At 39.7% G+C, this 17470-nt stretch overlaps 1 protein-coding gene across 1 annotated transcript; it reads left to right on the top strand.

Moving 5' to 3' along the window:
* On the top strand, positions 6896–16373 carry OTULIN (OTU deubiquitinase with linear linkage specificity). The gene is made up of 8 exons (XM_021387928.1): positions 6896–7114; positions 7763–8098; positions 9194–9264; positions 10076–10170; positions 11389–11532; positions 13201–13326; positions 14194–14463; positions 15725–16373. The coding sequence occupies exons 1-8, from the start codon at positions 7047–7049 to the stop codon at positions 15917–15919; spliced, it is 1305 nt and encodes a 434-aa protein (XP_021243603.1). The 5' UTR covers positions 6896–7046; the 3' UTR covers positions 15920–16373.

Below are 17470 nucleotides of genomic sequence, written 5' to 3'. Positions count from 1 at the left end.
TGCCTAAACCATGACACATGAATAGATCATGCCTACCGTCCTTTAAGTATCTCTCAGCCACACTTTTGAAGCAGAAGACCTCACTGCTGTGAATGTTCAAACTATACAATGTTTCTTGCTTTTCCTGTATTGATTACTTCAACTAAGGCTTCAACTTGTTTGTGAGGCATGTGGACACATGCGACCATCATTTACAGTGCAGCAGCAAGGATGATGCAGCCAGAAAACAGCTACTACTGAAGTTTTGAATGAGACATGAATGGAACCACAAGCTCTTGTCTTAACTAGCTGTGAAATTCTCATCTATTCAGGAGTATGGCAGATCAAATTGGACCAAAGTCCTGGCTTCAGTGTCACCAAAGGTACATTTGGGGGAATGTTGCTGAATGTTCTGGGTTAGATTTCAGCATGGGAGCTTTTGAGTTCTTAGCAGTGGACAACTCTACCACAGTATATTATCTAAGTAAGTAAGGAGAAAAGCTGGGGTCAAACTTCAGATGCTGAGCATACTCAATAGGGTAAATTTCCTCACACTGGGGACATGATATATCATTCACTGTGAGCTCCAGAAAGCTCACAGCCACAGCTATTTGGAATTGAAACATTCCTTACAACATATATGTTCAACTTTTTGGCTTGCCTGGGCCACAGATAAAAATATAGTTAAATATTAAAAATGTTGTTATATACATTATTAAAACATTAAGAAGAGAACAACAACAAACGAACTAGTGGAATATTTGACCTTAACCTAAAAATGTGTGTCTTCAGAGGCACACACACGTGTAAGTGGGTTGGAATACTATGATTAGTAATGTTTGGTAATAACCTTGACCCATATCAGGGTGATGGTGAACAAAATGCACAAATTGGCTTCATATTAGATTGATTCTGTCAACAATGGAAGAAGTTGAAAGACTACTCAGAAGCAAAAGCATAGAAGAAACAAGCTAAAAACAAAAAAGCCTCCTTTTTATACTCAGCAATGTGAGAATTACACACTTTGTTTGAATGTGATGTGAAACTGTTTAGCTGGCTTGACTAAGAAATGTGAAAGTAGGTGTTATTAATCCAGGTGGGAGAGATGCCATCAGCCATCTGGAGACCAAAGCCATCAGCTAGTTGCTATAGTTTGTTAAATAATCTTTTAAAAGCAAACTATTCTACTATCAAGTAAGAAATCGACTGTATATATTTTTGAGTTTTCTTGTATTGAAGCAGGCACTGCAGTTACATCTCCTAATAAAGGAAGGTATCTGAGAGAGATTAAATATAGGTTATTGCCTTTTTACAATGATGCCAAGTTATTTATAATCTAAATGCACATTGCTCTCCACATGGTATCTCCAGTAAAGAGATCAATAACCTCAAAAATTGTTAAACAAAGAATAAAGTTAATCTGTCGGAACTTTGGAGAAATTACTAGCTTTTAAGAGGTATATGAAGGCATGTGAGGAAAAAGATTCAAATTCTTTCTTCATCAATTTCCCTGTTGGGCCTCTTGTCTCTTTTAGTAATGCTAAACATTAAACATGTCTTCTTTTCCTTTCTCTTTCCAACCCTGTAGAGATGGCTTGGAAAGAATTCAGCACCAAGAGTTCCTATTCTGACTTTTTTCTTTTGCTATTGCAATGTCTGTTCTATTAGCTGAGTTTGGTTGTTGATGTCACTGTTGCTTACTGTAAAATGTGCTTCCCTGTGTTCATGCTGCACCTCTTTCTGCACTATTCCTCATTTATCCTTTACATAGAAGGAAGTGGACTGCTTAACTGTATTATTAAAAAAAGTAGTCTTTCTTTTAGGGATCCTCATTTCAGTTCAGCATATCTTATCAGTTCATTCCTCTTCTAATGAAATTTTTAACTGAAAATTTTCCATAGGTATTGAGAAGATTTAAGAACAATACTATAGTAACAAGTTTATTCTGTGGCTGAGACTTAAAGCCTGCTTCTTATGGAATCCAGGTGTACACTGCCAGCTGCATTCTGATAAGAAATAGCCTTGTGCCATCCATGGAGCCAGAGGGGTAAGGAACATGGGCTTCAATAGCTCTGGTCCTCCTTGTTGAGGAAGGATGGTGCAAGCTCTAGCCAGAAGTGGACAGCTATGTCTTGTCAGGGAGTGAGAACCAAATGCTCAGGACAGGAGCTAGCATCATCAAGTGTGAGTCTGGGGAGATGGCCAGCAGGAGAGTAGCTGCAGAACAAGCGAAAATACATCCACTGTTTCCATTAGGTATTTGCAAGGGCAGCTGCATCTATGCAACTCCAAATGCTTGTTCATTAGGTAGACTTAATAACATCAGCTGAGACGGATTTGTTTCAAATGAATGGATCTAGTTCATTTGATTTGTGAACTGAAAAAAACCCATCTGAGTAAATACCACTTTTTTTTTTAAAGAAAGCAATAAAGGGGACCCACGAGTTTGAGTACTGTAATAAAAGCTACACCATTTCTTGATTTTTGATACTAATGAAATTTTCTGATGAAGGCTGCATACTCTGAGAGTTCTTTGACTGAGACCAGAACTCAACTGAGGATCAAACAGAATTTTGGCACTGCCACATGCCTCAGCCAAACCCATTCTGAGTAACATGGATATCTAGTTCAGCTGGAAGGGCTGGATCAAATTACCCAGCACCTGGGCCTGTTTAACAGCTAGTTTTGCCTGCTGGAAGGCCTCTTGTTCTGTTCTCCCCCAGTCCAGTTTTTGGGCTTTCTTTGTGAGTTGGTATGAAGGCCTCAGCAGCTGCGCTAAGTGGGGTATCAAAGAACATATCCCATACACTCAAAAATTCTTGCAGCTGCCTTGATGCGGTAGCGACTGGGAATGCCCGAACCTTGTCTATTATTGCACTGGGTAGCACTTTGGACTTTCCTGACCAAACTACATCCAGAAATTTAACGGACAGGCCTGGCCCTTGCACCTTCTGTGGGTTTATAGCCTACCCTTTCTCTTGTAAGTTAGTAGTCAATGAATCTACTGCCCTTCCTAATGCCTCCAGTGAGTCCGATGTCAATACAAAATCACCAGTATAGAGGTACAGTTTGATTTCATTAGGGTTATTCCAATCTGCTAGATCACACACTACTAAGTTATGACAATATGTTGGTGAATACATGCACCCTTGTGGCAGGATCTGAAATGTCCACTGCCTGCCTGCCCAAGTAAATGCAAACTGGTCTTGTGATTCTTCATGAATGGGAATACTGAAGAAGGCATTTGCCAAGTCTAGGACACAATGGTAGGTCTCTATCTCCCTACTCAGTGTGTCCATCAGGGAGGCAATATTGGGTATGGCTGCATGAATGGGCAGTGTGACATTATTTAATTCTCTGTAATCCATTGTCATGCTCCATGTGCCATCTGACTTTCATACTGGCCATATGGGGGAATTATACGGACTACGAGCAGGTCTTATGATCCTAGTGAGTAGCAGGAGCCATGCCACAGCAGATGCAGCTGCTGCTACTCTTTCCTCAGTTGTCAAAAAGCTTTGTCCTAATTTATTCAAGAAGCCAGACATTTTTGAAGGGGATTTAATAGTGGGACCACTGTCCCTTATAAGTCCCCATTCTTCAATAATCTGTGAGGCACTTAGCCATGGGGAACCCTGGGAGTTCCTCTTTTGGTGTATTAGTGGCCCAAGGGACCATCCAACACATATTACTGTAAGGTAATCCATCATAAACAAGAATCCGTCTGGCTCACCAAGTGTAATGCAATGTAATGTGAAGGAAAGTAGAGCAATAGCAGTGGGGTGGCAAAGTCTTTGTCTGCAGCAAAGGAGGACAAGCCCAAACACAGCAGCTATAGACACAGAAACAAAGGAAGAAAATTTATTTACATTCAGAAGACCTCAGATAAACAGGGATGACCAGTAAGACACCCTTGCCTCCACTGCCAACCCTTAAATGAGGTCTGGGAAGGGGTGGATCCTGGCTCCACCCCTTCTGGTCACTCAGGCACATTGCATGCACCTGAGCTCCCCTGGGCTGGCCCTGCCTTCCCACCAGGTGCTCAATCACTGGTTCAAGCTGTACAAGCACAATGAAATTTCAAGCAAACAATAAAGGAAAAGCATATCTGATACTTGGGGTGGAGAAGATGGAGTAAGCTACATGTTTATTTTTCTTGAATTGCTGTCTCATGAAACTGCTAGAGTTTTGCATTCAGGTCTCCATTTCCTTTTTTTTTTTTTTTTTTTTTTTATGTGAAACTGTCATAGTTGAGGAAGTCAGAGTCCAAAATATGATCTTCTGCTGCAATTTCACTGAGTGCTTTGTAACCCCTTTTCAGTCTGAGCCCAGGGAAAAATAAAGAATTATAAACACTTCGGAGAAAAAGTGTGTTAAACTAGTATATTCTCTTCTGCTTGGTATCTACTAATTCATTTTTTGCCTTTTGTGTGACCTTTTTTTAAACATATGTTGGGATAAACGTTCTTAGTAATGATGAAGCTGAATAGTTGTGCACCATATTTCAAAACTGTTACAGGACACTTATTGTCTTACTTGGATACTCTGGGGTTGAAAATTTAGATCTCAATTTTATTTTCAGTCAAGAGGCCAAATCTCCGCACTCCTGTTTAAAAAAAAAAAAACTGGCATAGGCACAGGAGCTACATAGCTTTCCCATTTGAAGTTATGGTAACAAAAGAGCTGGATTTGAGAGTGTGATTGTCTGAGCTATTCATACATCAAAGTCAGGAAAACAGACAAAGCTGTCAGATTTATTATAGATTTTGGTGAGGCTTAATTGTGTACTTACTTTGCAGATGGAAGTCTGAAAATATAACGAATTTTAGGTGGTTTGGGAACCCAAAGCTCTTTGCCTTATACATCTAAATTCTGCTCAAGCCTCATTCTAAAAGATCTATCGACCAAACAAACAAAACTTGAAGAGTAATGTAATTATTTTTTATATCGTCAACAAAAGTAAACAGCTGCTCCTTTTTATTTTCTACAGACATATTTATCTTGCTTGATCTTAATACATTTATATGTATGTATTTTCCGAATATGTCAGCATTAGGCTTTCTAATTAACTTCAGAAATTCAACAGAATCCTACGGAGATTCTTCTTAGCACCTGCAATTTCAGTATTTTTGTAATTTGTACACACATATTTATGAGTTGTCAATAACTAAGAGCAAGACGTTATCTCTGTCCCGAAGACTTTACAAAAGATAACTCTTCTGCTGGAAAACACAGCTTTATCAGTGCATATAAGTCATTATGTATGACTCAAGCTCTAAATTAAAGTAATTATGACTAACGTTCTTTTCAAATGTCAATGCAAAATGGAAAACACTGGAGGAAGCTGTGTGCTTGGAAGAGAAGTAAGTCTGAAATGGCCAATCTGAAATAATAATGCATTTTGAGACCAGCAGTTTTTCAGTGAAAGGTGTTTTTCAAAGGAGATATTGTCAAGAGCAAACCTGTGCAGATTTAAGCCAGGAAAAGAAGAGCTGTAATACAAAAATATTAAAGTTGTATTTCCCCTCCCTTCCGCCTCTCCCTCTCCCCAATTCATGGTACATCCTTGTGTCACAAGAATAAAAGAAACAAACAAAAAAAAATGGTTGGGATGGAATGCCCGTCAGTTTATTAGACTTAAAAATGTGTAACATTGGAGATCACTTACCACTGCCATTTTGTCTTTCTGTAGGTCTTACTACCTCACTTTAACTATAAAACATTCTTCCTATACTGTTTGCTACTCTAAATGATTTTTTAAAAGCATACTACATCAAGTTGTTTTCCTGTGAGGATGTTTGATGTTATTTTTTTCCAGTCTAAGCATTCCTTGTATTTTTCAGAGACAGCATAATCTTACAAAGGAAAATAAATTCTTCAAAGCAGATGAATATATCTTTTTCTGTCACACTTTCAGGCCTGACTGAAAAGTTAACTCCCTCCAAAATGCTCACTTAAGTGGACTTCTTCTTCCAGAATATGCCTTTCCTACTCTTTACTGTTCTCTTGTTTTTGAAGTATTGGGTGTATGCAGCTCTGAGTAACACGTAACTTTGAAAGGTTTATAATTTGCTCTCTACTTAGGTATTCCTGCTTGGATTTTAACAAAGGTATGTGACTCATGGGCAGTATTATTTCTGGAGCAGAAAACTCTTGCTCATTAATGTTTTATTCCATATATTCTGCCATTCTACCAGTACCTGAAGCCTGTGACTAGCATATGTAGTTTGTAATTTGGCCTTCCAGTACATAAAGGGAATCTGTAAGCAGGAGGGAAATCAACTTTTTACACTGATGGATAGTGATAGGACAGGGGGGGTTTAAATGAAAAGAGATTTGGATTCGACATCAGGAGGAAACTTTTCACTGAGAGGGCAGTGAGGCCATGGCACAGGCTGCCCTGAGAAGCTGTAAGTGCCCCATCCCTGGAGGCGCTCAAGGCCAGGTTGGATGGGGCCCTGGGCAGCCTGAGCTGGTGAGCGGCAGCCCTGCCCACGGCAGGGGTTGGGGCTGGGTGGGCTTTGAGGTCCCTTCCAACCCAAACTGTTCTGTGATTCTGTGATTTCTTCTTCTCTTATCCCCTTGGTTGCAGGAAAAGCTTTGCTGAATCTGTCAGGGGTCTCACAGATGCCTGCACAAAAGGCCCTCTCCAGTATGTGACATAGCTGTCCCACAGATGGGTTCTTACATCCACGGTGCAATGAGCCAACTTCACACACAGAGCTATTTAATTTTGCACATGATAGGTGGTAATTCCACAAAGCTAGCACACCTTTAAATATCCACAGCGTGACACTGACGTCAGTTTGTACGCAGAGTTCACAAGTAACATCACTGTACCACTTCATTGTTTCCCATTGGTTCAACGTATCCAAACCAGCACGCATGTTCCCTTTTGGTGCGCTGGGGTATTGACATTTTTCCTTTCATTCCATGTGACGCTAAGCACCCGGCCCGCCCAGGCCATTGGTGCCGCCTGCGTGGAACGAGGGGAAAGAGCGGGGGAGGGAGCGCGGGTCCTTCCGGCTCGGAGGGCGCTGGCGGCGCATGGCCGCCGGCCCGCGGGGATGAACGGCGGCATGGGGGCAGAACGGCTGCGGGCCCGTGGTGGAGCGGGGCGGGGAGTGCCGGGCAGGTGAGGGGCTGCGGCGTCGGGTCGGGTGCTGCGGCACGGGGAGCGAGATGCGCTGCTGAGGCAGCGGCACGGCGTGCTACGCAGAGGGGCTCGGGCGGGAGAGCTCGGTGACGTCTGGGGAAGCGTTGTGGCACGTGTGGGTTGTTAAGCTGGGGGTGGCAACGTGCTGTGCGTCTTGTTAAGTGTGTGGTGGATATGGGCTCCGCAATTGGAGAGACGGAAGCTCTGGTGTTAAGCAATAACCTTGGTGCAACGCGGAGTTTCACTGAGCACCGCGTGAGTCTGTAGAGAAACCACTCATGCGGGAGCGAAACTTATTTCGTTGCGGTTTCTGGGGAATCCTCGGGTTTCTAACTGACAGTGCCCCTGAGGGAAGCAAGTGTGTAGTCAGAGCAGTTCTCGCGCAAGCAGTGCTTGAGAACTGGCAGAGAACTGGGGCTGAGACCCTCCCCGCAAGGAGTGAGTTTGAGAACAGCTGGGCTGCTGTGTTACCTCACCAAGCACTTCTGGGTTTTGTTCCTGCTTTTGGATCATTAAAGTAACCTCTAAATGCCCGGAACATATGACTATTGAAGTACTATGCCTTTCTTAAAAATGTGCTTTTGTGCTTCCGTGAGAGAGAGTCACATATGTCTGCATTCTTCAAAGCCAGGATAGCCCTCAGGGGTGGATGAGAGAACCGCTCAGCTTTCCTGCGGGTGCAGCACAGATGCAGAAAAAAGTAAGGACTGCGATACAGGTGATGGAGCATGGAAAGAAAGCCAGTGTTCCTTCTGATGAACTTGGTTCAGCAAACACGGTTACTGAGCAGAAAGAGGAACCTACAGAGGAGATGGGAGAAGAATACGTATACAGAAGTACTGGGGGACCTGAGGGGAGAAATAGGATTAAATCACTTGCAACACATGATGATGATCTTAGAGATTGTGAAATATATCTGCCTGTGTCTGATAGTCCTTCAGCAATGGAGACATCTGTGGACAGGTGAGGATTTATTTTTTTAATGTAGAAAGTTTTTCCTATAGAAAGAGGTGCTTTCACTGTATATAAACTAGGCGAGAGATCACTCTTGTTGTTGGGTACCAAGTTCTTATTTTATCACAGTGTTTTCAAAGTATATATTCTTCAAGGTAGATATTCTTGAAATTCTTCACAAACCTTGATGGACCTTAATTTCTGGTGCAAAATAACATTAGGTGTGGAAATCAAGATTTGTCCAATGCCTCACAGTAATTAGGGTAAGGACATGGGATATGCATCTCTGAAACATCTCAGCAGGTAGTGTTCTCTTATGTAGAACTGTGCTTAGTATCTACCACATTGTTTGCTTCTCTTTTTAATTCATTCTTTAGTATTGTTAGAAATCAAATCTCAAGCACCTGCTTGAAACTTGAGTAACAACTGAACTGTAGTTTTGTTCAACTGCACTATAGAGGGCAGTTTCCCAGTATTAGCCTGCATTTGACTTTATATTAAACATTTTTCTTGTTCTCAAGGGAAATATATGCAAATGGATTAGGAATGTTACTTCTTGTTTCTTCTTAAGAAAGCTGATCTGGATGTAGATTAATTTATTTACCACCTGGCTGCACTAAACCCTTCCTTGCAGTTTCCCTCACTGCTTGTCCTCTTTCAGTCATATAAGATGAGGCAGGATCACTGGTTGTTGCTCAGCCCCAGTGGAATATAGGTATAAAGCTCTGGTGAGTAATGCTTTTTTAGTTGTGTGCACAGACGTGGTATATTTATATGTATTTATATATATTTATACATATATAAATATATATATATATATGACAAGGCATTGTGGCTTTTATCTTTTACGAATCTGTCCTCTCAAAATTACAAATATAGAGACTTCAGTGCTCTTTAGTCCTTGTACAGCTGGCAAAAGAGAAGTCTAGGCTGTTTCATGGCTATGTTGGTGCCATAGAGAAGTGTTTAATGAAAACATGTAAGGTGGAAATCAAATGAAGATGCAGTAGAAGTTGGAGAAAGCCTCAAGTTCTTGCCTGTGATGGTAAACAGCAGAAAAGATTAATGACTGTAATTTGTCCTGTTCCATGATGTGCGATGTAGTGAGGAGGATGTTTGTTGTAATGCAGAAGAGAGAGAGAAAGTGCTACCCGTTTGCAAGACAGGCTCTTCAGGTATGTTTGAACTTTGTGGTATTTCAGAGACAGTATTACAACTAATTGTAGCGCAAACTTGCAGTGATTTCACACCTCCATTTCCAGGGATTTTTGTGCACAGATGCCTCTGCACAGTGTCATGACAGTACACTGTGTACTTTTAATGCACAAATGAACCATTTTTATGTGAAGCTAGTTGCTCTTAGCATATTTTTTTCTTGTGCTTCTGTAGATATTTTATGAGAGAATGTGAATCCTTTGGAAAGCAGTGATATAGCCTACATGCTGACTCTTGTGCTTGAGAATGACTAATTTATAGTCCTTAGGCAAACATCTGTTGTTGAGCTCCCTTGATGATCTTAATTCCTATTTGTTTTGAAATGAAGGCTGTTGGAATTCTAAGAGAGAACTGTAATTTATTTTTTCTTTCTGGCTTATTTACAAGGATGTACTGTCTTCTTTCTCTACGGTTTGGCTGCTGAATGAAGAAGAGAAATTCCCACTGAACGTTTTTCTTAGCAGAAAAATCAGAGTACCTTACTAATTTCTGCTCTTTGCCAGTTAGTATTTTTTAGAAGGCAGGAGAAGAGTGTTCTCTATTTTGTTGAATTAAGCCATTATTTTTGTTCATTTGCCATTTTCAAAGCATATAGTTCCTCCCCCACCAATACTAATAGCTCTGTAGTAGCTATATATGCCAGTCTCTTTTGGCACCGAAGTGACTTTAATGTGATAGTGTGTATTTAGAAGTGCAAGTTATAACGTTTTTTCTCTGCTGTTCTGTTTCACAGTTCATCTCAGTGTAATGTTGCAAATTCTATATTGACAGAATATAAATTAAGTGTTGCATCTGAAATGGACATCCTGGAGTATTGCAAAAAAGAATGGAGAGGAAATACACCAGCAGCAAAAAGGATGAGAAAGGTATGCATTCTATTTTCCGACTTCATTGGGCTTTTTGTTTTTATTTCTGTGTTTCATAGATGGCTTTCTACACAAAGGATCTTTAAAACAGGAAAGGTAATAGCAATATTTTTCAGTGTTGAGTCTTCAGAGTGGCTGGTAACCGGATGATGGTTTTGCTCATACTCATTCAGTAAGGCTACTTGTGACAGTCTAGGATTTTAGTTTAATACTCTTTCATTACTGTTTTCAATTTGGTTTACTTCCATAAAATAGTAATCCTAAGGGCTATTGAAATGGCAGAGCAGATGGCCAAAGTTGTTTTTGTTGTTGCTGTTGTTGTTGTTGTTTTTTTAGAAGAAAGTTAACTGAAGTAGGTGAATCACTCAATTTTTAAGATGGAGAGCTTTATTGGGTAGGATCAGTTTTGTTTTGGTTCTATTTTTTTTCCTGATACTTATTTTCTGAAAGTTTTTGACAAGTTTTCTTGTATTAATCGTGAGCTACAGCAGAAGAAAGTGAAGCAGGAGATTGGTTTGGCTGTTCTTTTCTTTATTTGAAATTGCGTTGGGAAAAAAAATAGTGGTACGCGTGAACAAACCTAAAGCACTTTGTGTAAATCAAGAGGTTAGTGAGAATACAGATACAGAGGTTTGGATCTTGTTAGATGAGCTGAAAATACATACTAAGCTTTAGAAGCTTTGTTTCAGCATTGGTTCTTCTGTTACAAGTGTACGTATGGAAACAGCAGGGAGGGGACAGATGTGATCAGACGCAGATTTTCCCCTGAGGCAAAAACAAGCGGCATGTGACAAGTGTTGGGTAAATGGCATAAACTATTGCTGAAACTTCTTGTTGTAATCATGCTGTATTTTTAGGTTTATATTCTTGTGTGTTTGGGTATTGTTTGAAACCTAAGTGAGCTAGCTACCCACATATCAAAGACATTTCTGCTGTGTAGTCAAATAAATGCCACAGCCAGTTACCTACTTCAGTTTCATTGGTTTCGTGTTTGTTATTTAGCAGAACTGTGGAAGTTGTTTTTTTAAAAAGCAAAATTTGTGACATAAAGTCATATGAACTTCCAAAACATTTAGTTGATCAAATCTTTTTCTTTTTTTTTTGATAGCTTTATCATTTGCTGATGTTCCAATTCCTTTATGATACCGGTGCCTTGAAATATCCCCTTGAAATGTTTTATTAATGCTTTTGTGTTATTTGGATTTTTTATTTTGCTAGGGATATGAAGCAGTTGCACAGAAGTTTGCGTCAATAAGGCAAGTACGAGGTGATAACTACTGTGCTCTCAGAGCAACTCTGTTCCAGGCACTAAGTCAAGCTACTCAGTTACCGAGCTGGATGCAGAGTGAGGATTTTACTATGGTATGTGTCAAGTAGGTCTTCTGACAGTAGGTGTTGGCTGTAATGTATTGGGTGATCTTGTGGTCTCTCTGTTACATGCTCACACATCAGTATTCCTTAAATTGAGAAGCAGTAGTGTTGTGTTGCATTGTAGATTTACAGCGATAGCTCCAACTTGGAGTTGAATCTACGTCTCTGTAGTTCCTAGTTTATAATGTATAAATGTTAGTATACTGACTGTAATGTGGCTTGCCCTCTTGGTTTCTTCTTAGTACGTGTAATATGGTAGTAAAAGATTTCTCACAAGACGCCTGGTAGTAACAACATTATAGAGAACTAAATCAATACACACGGGGGGGGGGAAAAAAAGAAAAACAGCTTTCCAAAATTATAACTTGTATTTTCATGTGCCATAAATATTCTCTCTAGAAATCAGACTAAGAAATGGGATGCTGCAGACTTCTCAGAATGTTTGCTTTACCTGTGTCTTAAATGTTACTTAAAATAAGTGTTTGGGCAACTCCAGCCTGCCATGAAGAATAGACCTTATGGAGCACTGGTGGATAAGCAGTGACTTACTAAGAATAGAAGAAAAATATTCTGAACATTTTCTTGTGTGGAAGAAGAACTTTGACAGTTCAGTGTGAACACATTAAGATGATACACTGTTAATGGATCGAAGGCAATAGCAAAAGGCTTGTAAGAGAGAAGTGTTTGGTGAGGGCTGGCAATAAAGCAATAAAGCAAAACTTTTAAGTTTTTAAAAAATTTATGGTGGTGAGTACATGCATATTCATATCTCTGGCCATAGGAGTTACTATCATATAATCTTTGATTGTTTAGTTCCAAATATCAGATTAGCATAGCATGCTGAGGAGGGAAAAGCTGTGTATATCTGATATTGAATACTTGGTTGCCAATTAAGAGAAAATAGTGCTAATTTGGAGTCCTCGTAAAATGGGAACTGGTTAGTTATGGCTGATGGTACGTCTGCTGCTCTAGCCAAATGGTTAACTTAATACGAAGCACAAATTATTGCACAAGTTCTAGTGGTGAAATGGATTAATAAATGAGAGCCCAAAACTGCACATACAACTGCTGGTATGTCCTTCAAGAGGAGTGTAAAAGCTCTTCAATGAGCAGACGTAGCAGCAGCCCATGAGCAGTAGAAAAGGCAGGCCTTATGCTAGAGTGTCATCTTTTGCATCAACTAATCTTCAGGTTGTATTCTTTTCTGTAAGAAACCTTGTCCCATAGTTCAGGGAGCTGTGTTCCTTGAAAAGGAAATGCAGTTTTTGTGTTCTGGACTAAGCTGTTAGAGCTTCACCAAGAACTGTGGTTTGTCTGGTGGATGTGGCGTCTTTCATTGTTGCTTCTGTTGGTTCGGGGCAACTTTCAGTCACAGTCACTGCTGTCTGCTGCTGGACTTTAAAAACAAATCTTGAGCAACTTAAGCTGCTTCTTCTCTTGCATTATATCGGGGTAGTCATAGACCAGTACTCGGACTGTGAGCCAGCAAGTATTACCTGGCCAGTTGTGTTCAGTTAGGGTCATAGTATGACATGTTCGGAAAAACATGAGGAATCATGGTAAGATGAACAATAACAATTAAAATATAATAGTAACATTTAGTTCTTCCTTTCAAGATTTGTTGCTTCAGCTGCCTTTTCTTCTTCTGTTAACTTCCAGCTTCCTGAGAACTTGGTAAGCAAATATGACTGGATCAAGCAGTGGCAGCTGAAACAGAAACCAAGCAGGAAGATGGGAGAAATAAGTGATGAAATAAAAGAAGATCTAATGCTACTAAGGAAGAAGGTTAGACAAGTGTGTGTTCTTGTCAAATGAGAAAAATGACAAATAGTTTTGCCTAAGGATGCTGACACTAGTGAAGCAAAACACTTAAGTATGTATACTGCAAAAAGTCAAGGAAAAACTGGTCTTCCACTGCTTGCTTTGTCCCGGTGCTGGAATTAATATGCATGCACCTGTGCAGAAAACTAAGTTTCAGCAAAGAAACAAATGTAATAGAGTAACATTTTCCATCTGTTATTTTTTGTATGCATATGAAGAAGTGACGTATATTACCAATAAATCTTGTTGCTGCTTTGAACAACTCAGGGGAAGAAAAAAACCCACAGAATAACACTAAAGTAATTTCAAAGGAGTAGTTTTTGTTCATATTTGTGTGTTAACCTAGAATTAAAACAGGACGCAATGGTTTCCTAAGAAATACACAGCTCCTTAGCTGTATTTCCCCCTTCCCCTGCTCCCCAGAAACTGGAATCAGAGGCCACCCATGCTGCCTACCCCCCCGCTACCAAAATGTTGCCAAATAAGCCCAACACAGATATACATTTTGAATAACTGAAATGTGAATAATGTGAAGGACATAGGGAACAAAGAGCCTGTTGCCTTTCTCCTCTGACAGTGTGTTTTGTCACCTTGTAACAATTTCCAGCATCCCCCTATTTTGGTTTTGCTGAGAACCAACTAAAGCAAAGTCAGACTAACCGAGCTTGACCTTAGCAGAGCAACAGCTGCAGGTATACTGTAGTGTTTCTAAGAATGTGCAAAGCCTTTCACAAGTCAAATTCTGAGTACCTGCGCTGAACATCTAACAATTCACAGGCGGCTTTTTGCAGCTCCTGCACAGTGATGGCTATTGTTGTTTTTGTTTAACAGTGGAAGTGTATAAGCGACATCAAAGGTCCTGCTGAGAAACAAGAAGCTTGCGATAAATTGTTTAAGAATGAAGAGGAGGAGTACAGTCTGTATGAAGCTCTGAAATTCTTGATGCTTAACACAGCCATTGAGTTATACAACGATGAAAAAAATGGAAGGAGAGTTCCCGTTTTCTCATGGCTACTGTTTGCTCGTGATACATCTAGCAACCCTTGTCAGTTAATGCATAATCACCTGAATCAAATAGGTCACAGTGGAGGCCTTGAGCAGGTAAGGAGAGATTGTTCTTAAAGTGTTTGTTTTTTTGCTTGGAGTTCTCAGTTTCCTGTGGCTTAAAAAATGATCCAGTTTTCATTAGCCTGTCAGAACTTAATGTAGCCTAGTCTTTCATTGGGGAAAATTATAATAGAACTGCTTACTTCTACTAGAGGTCTGTAAAGATCTTCCGTATAAACACTAATTTTGTGTGTCTGATAACATTTGGATACCTTTCTTTGGAATTCTTTGGATAGTAGCAATGTAGCAATTGTCCTAATATTAAATTATCATATTATTGAGTCTTAATTGTTAAAATCTACCACGAATTATGAAGAGATCATGTATAGTACACATACTTGCTGAATTCTGATAATCATTGCCTCATACTTTGTAGAAGCTTACATATTGCATAAAAGCCCCCAAACAAAACCTAGCAGGTAATGAGATGAATAGTTCTAAAGACTGTAGGTAACATCCATTTAAAAAAATCCGTATTGTACAGCAGTTAAATTGTGTAGCTGAAAGACACTAAAGGCATGGAAATGTTATGTTTGGTTTGTGATTATTGGCTAAAATACCTGGTAACTAGCACAGATACAACAGACTACTGTTAAATTAGCTGATTTCTTGCAAAGATGAAGTTGCAGTATTTTTTTATTAACAGTGACTGTCCAGTTTGGTCAACAAGTGATGTTACTTATTTTTGTGCTGACAAAACTTAATTATTTTGGTGATACTCGCTGTAAATTGTTATTTAGAACAGGGTATGCTTGTCACTTGTAGTAGACGATGAAAAAGCTGGAAAAGTCTTCTCAACTCTATTTGATATCAACAGGCTTTGTAAGGGCTTTCCATCTGCTGTTGATTGGTTAGAAAGTCAGAGTACCCACAGAAAGAGGAAAGATCGCCTGAAACCGGTCCTTGTCTGGTTTGGTGACTTGATGGGATGAACACTGGTATAAAAGAACATCTTTCCTACCTGCTTGTGGCAGTAGGGAAGTGAGGTTCTCTGAACAGACCGCCATTTCTTAAGGAGCAGAATCTTACTATGCAACCAGAGAGCATGTTAAGGGCATTGCATCTTCAAGCTGTTTGTGCAGCAAGTTTGGATGGCCTAAAGCATCAAGGTACTGAGCATGTGTATACATTCACATTTTATTACTCGTGTTTTTTATTAGAAGTAACATCTGATCGCTATTGGTATTCTTATAAGAAATCTTTCAAAGAACACATTTAATTTTACATACTCTATTTCTGCTTTGTTCCAATGTAGGTGGAAATGTTTCTTCTTGCTTATGCTCTGCAGTACACCATCCAGGTGTATCGGCTGTATAAGTATGACACTGATGAATTCATCACACTTTATCCCAATGATCCTGAGGAAGACTGGCCTGTGGTGACTCTCATAACTGAAGATGACAGACACTACAATATTCCAGTCAGAATGTGCCAAGAAACAGTGCTATAAAGGGGATTTTGAACAGACACACCTGCTCTTACAGAGGTTTCCAGTGCCATTTTGAAACAGGATGATGATGAAATCAGTGTTGTTGAACCTGCAACAACTTGAAATTCTTGTTTTAGAAGTTTACATCTGAACTAAAATATCAAACAGGTTCTGTCTTAAAGCTTTTGAGTTATGCTTGCAACTGTGGCTTCCATAACTGATTTTAAAAAAAAAAATCAATGGGAACACTCCAAAATTTTTTTTTTTTTTTAAGAGCTTGGTCTGGAAAGCAGTTGAAAAAAATATAGATATCATTCTTTTAAGAAGATGAGTAGTAAGGTGTGAGCTGTCTGGTGCACTCTAAAATAATGATATACTGATGAATTTAAATTTCTGGAAAAGTAAGCTGACAGTGTCCTGACAGATCTTTGTCCATCTGCATACAAGCAATTTGTATAAATCGAGGTCTGAAGAATTTAGTGTCTACCTTGGTTTTGTGCTTCAAGAGAGATAGATACTTATTTAAAAGACTTCTAATGCTGTTTTTTTCTAGACCTGAGTGTCTAATTTAGAAGCCAGGCAACTGTTACACTGAAAATTAAGAGCTTTTCCCCTTTCACCCCTGTTAATGATTTCAGCAAAAGGCACTGGCAGTAAAAGAGTATAAACCTTGTTTGGTAGTGGGCCACAAATTCAAAACCTACACAGAACTGACTTCAGTTACAATAGCTGATATGAGATAACCACATGCACACTAACTCCATGTCTGTTAACATTACTGTTTCTGTAATGTTAAGCTTTGCCACTGACTCCTGTGGAGAACACAGCACAAGTAGATAGCAGTAAATTTATGGTGGGACTTCGCTGCTCTTTGGTGGAGTAGGTAGGAGGCTCTGTGTTCCTGCTTAGGAGTATTCAAAGTTCTTTAAATAGAAAAACTAAAGGGGGCAGTGCTGGCATACCTAAACACAACTAAAGAAAGCAGGCCTTCATCATAAAGTGGAAGTATGCCCTACAGATGATTTTCCAAACAAGAGTGAAGTTGGTGAAAATTTCCATACATACTAACATGCTTTAAATCAGATACATTCAAAGATTATTTTCATTTACACATTTGTTGAGGAGAATCAGAATCTGAGAAATGAAGAGGAAACATTATTAATTCCGGAGAACTAAAAGTGGAACAGAGGATGTTTAGCGCAGCTTCTTGGAGAAACATGCCCCTTTATGCATCAGTGCTGATGAGTTACCCTTTTCCTGACTTCTCTTCAAGCCGATAGGATGCCAGAAAAACAAAACCAACAACCAAAAGACCCAACCATGAAAATGGAATCAGAACTATATCAAAAAAGGATGATTTTTTTCCCAGCAATCTTGAACCCTATTCTCAAATTCCTGTATTAAGATGCAAAACACTGCTGCATATTTTTCTCCATGTACAGGACTGTATTTAGCTAATGTCTCGAAGGCAATAATTCACCACAAATTTAGCCCAACCCCAGGTTGGATGGAGCCCTGGGCAGCCTGATCCTGTGAGTGGCAGCTCTGCCCATGGCAGGGGGGGGGGCGGGG

The sequence above is a fragment of the Numida meleagris genome, chromosome 2 (assembly GCF_002078875.1).
Source record: "Numida meleagris isolate 19003 breed g44 Domestic line chromosome 2, NumMel1.0, whole genome shotgun sequence".
NCBI lineage: Eukaryota > Metazoa > Chordata > Aves > Galliformes > Numididae > Numida > Numida meleagris.
This window is presented reverse-complemented; position numbering and strand designations above follow the sequence as displayed.

Coding starts and splice junctions, on each gene's coding strand:
- OTULIN (XM_021387928.1), top strand. CDS start 7,047: ATGAACGGCGGCATGGGGGCAGAACGGCTGCGGGCCCGTGGTGGAGCG. Junction 11,533..13,200: donor AGAGTGAGGATTTTACTATG/GTATGTGTCAAG, acceptor GTTAACTTCCAG/CTTCCTGAGAACTTGGTAAG. Junction 14,464..15,724: donor ACAGTGGAGGCCTTGAGCAG/GTAAGGAGAGAT, acceptor GTTCCAATGTAG/GTGGAAATGTTTCTTCTTGC.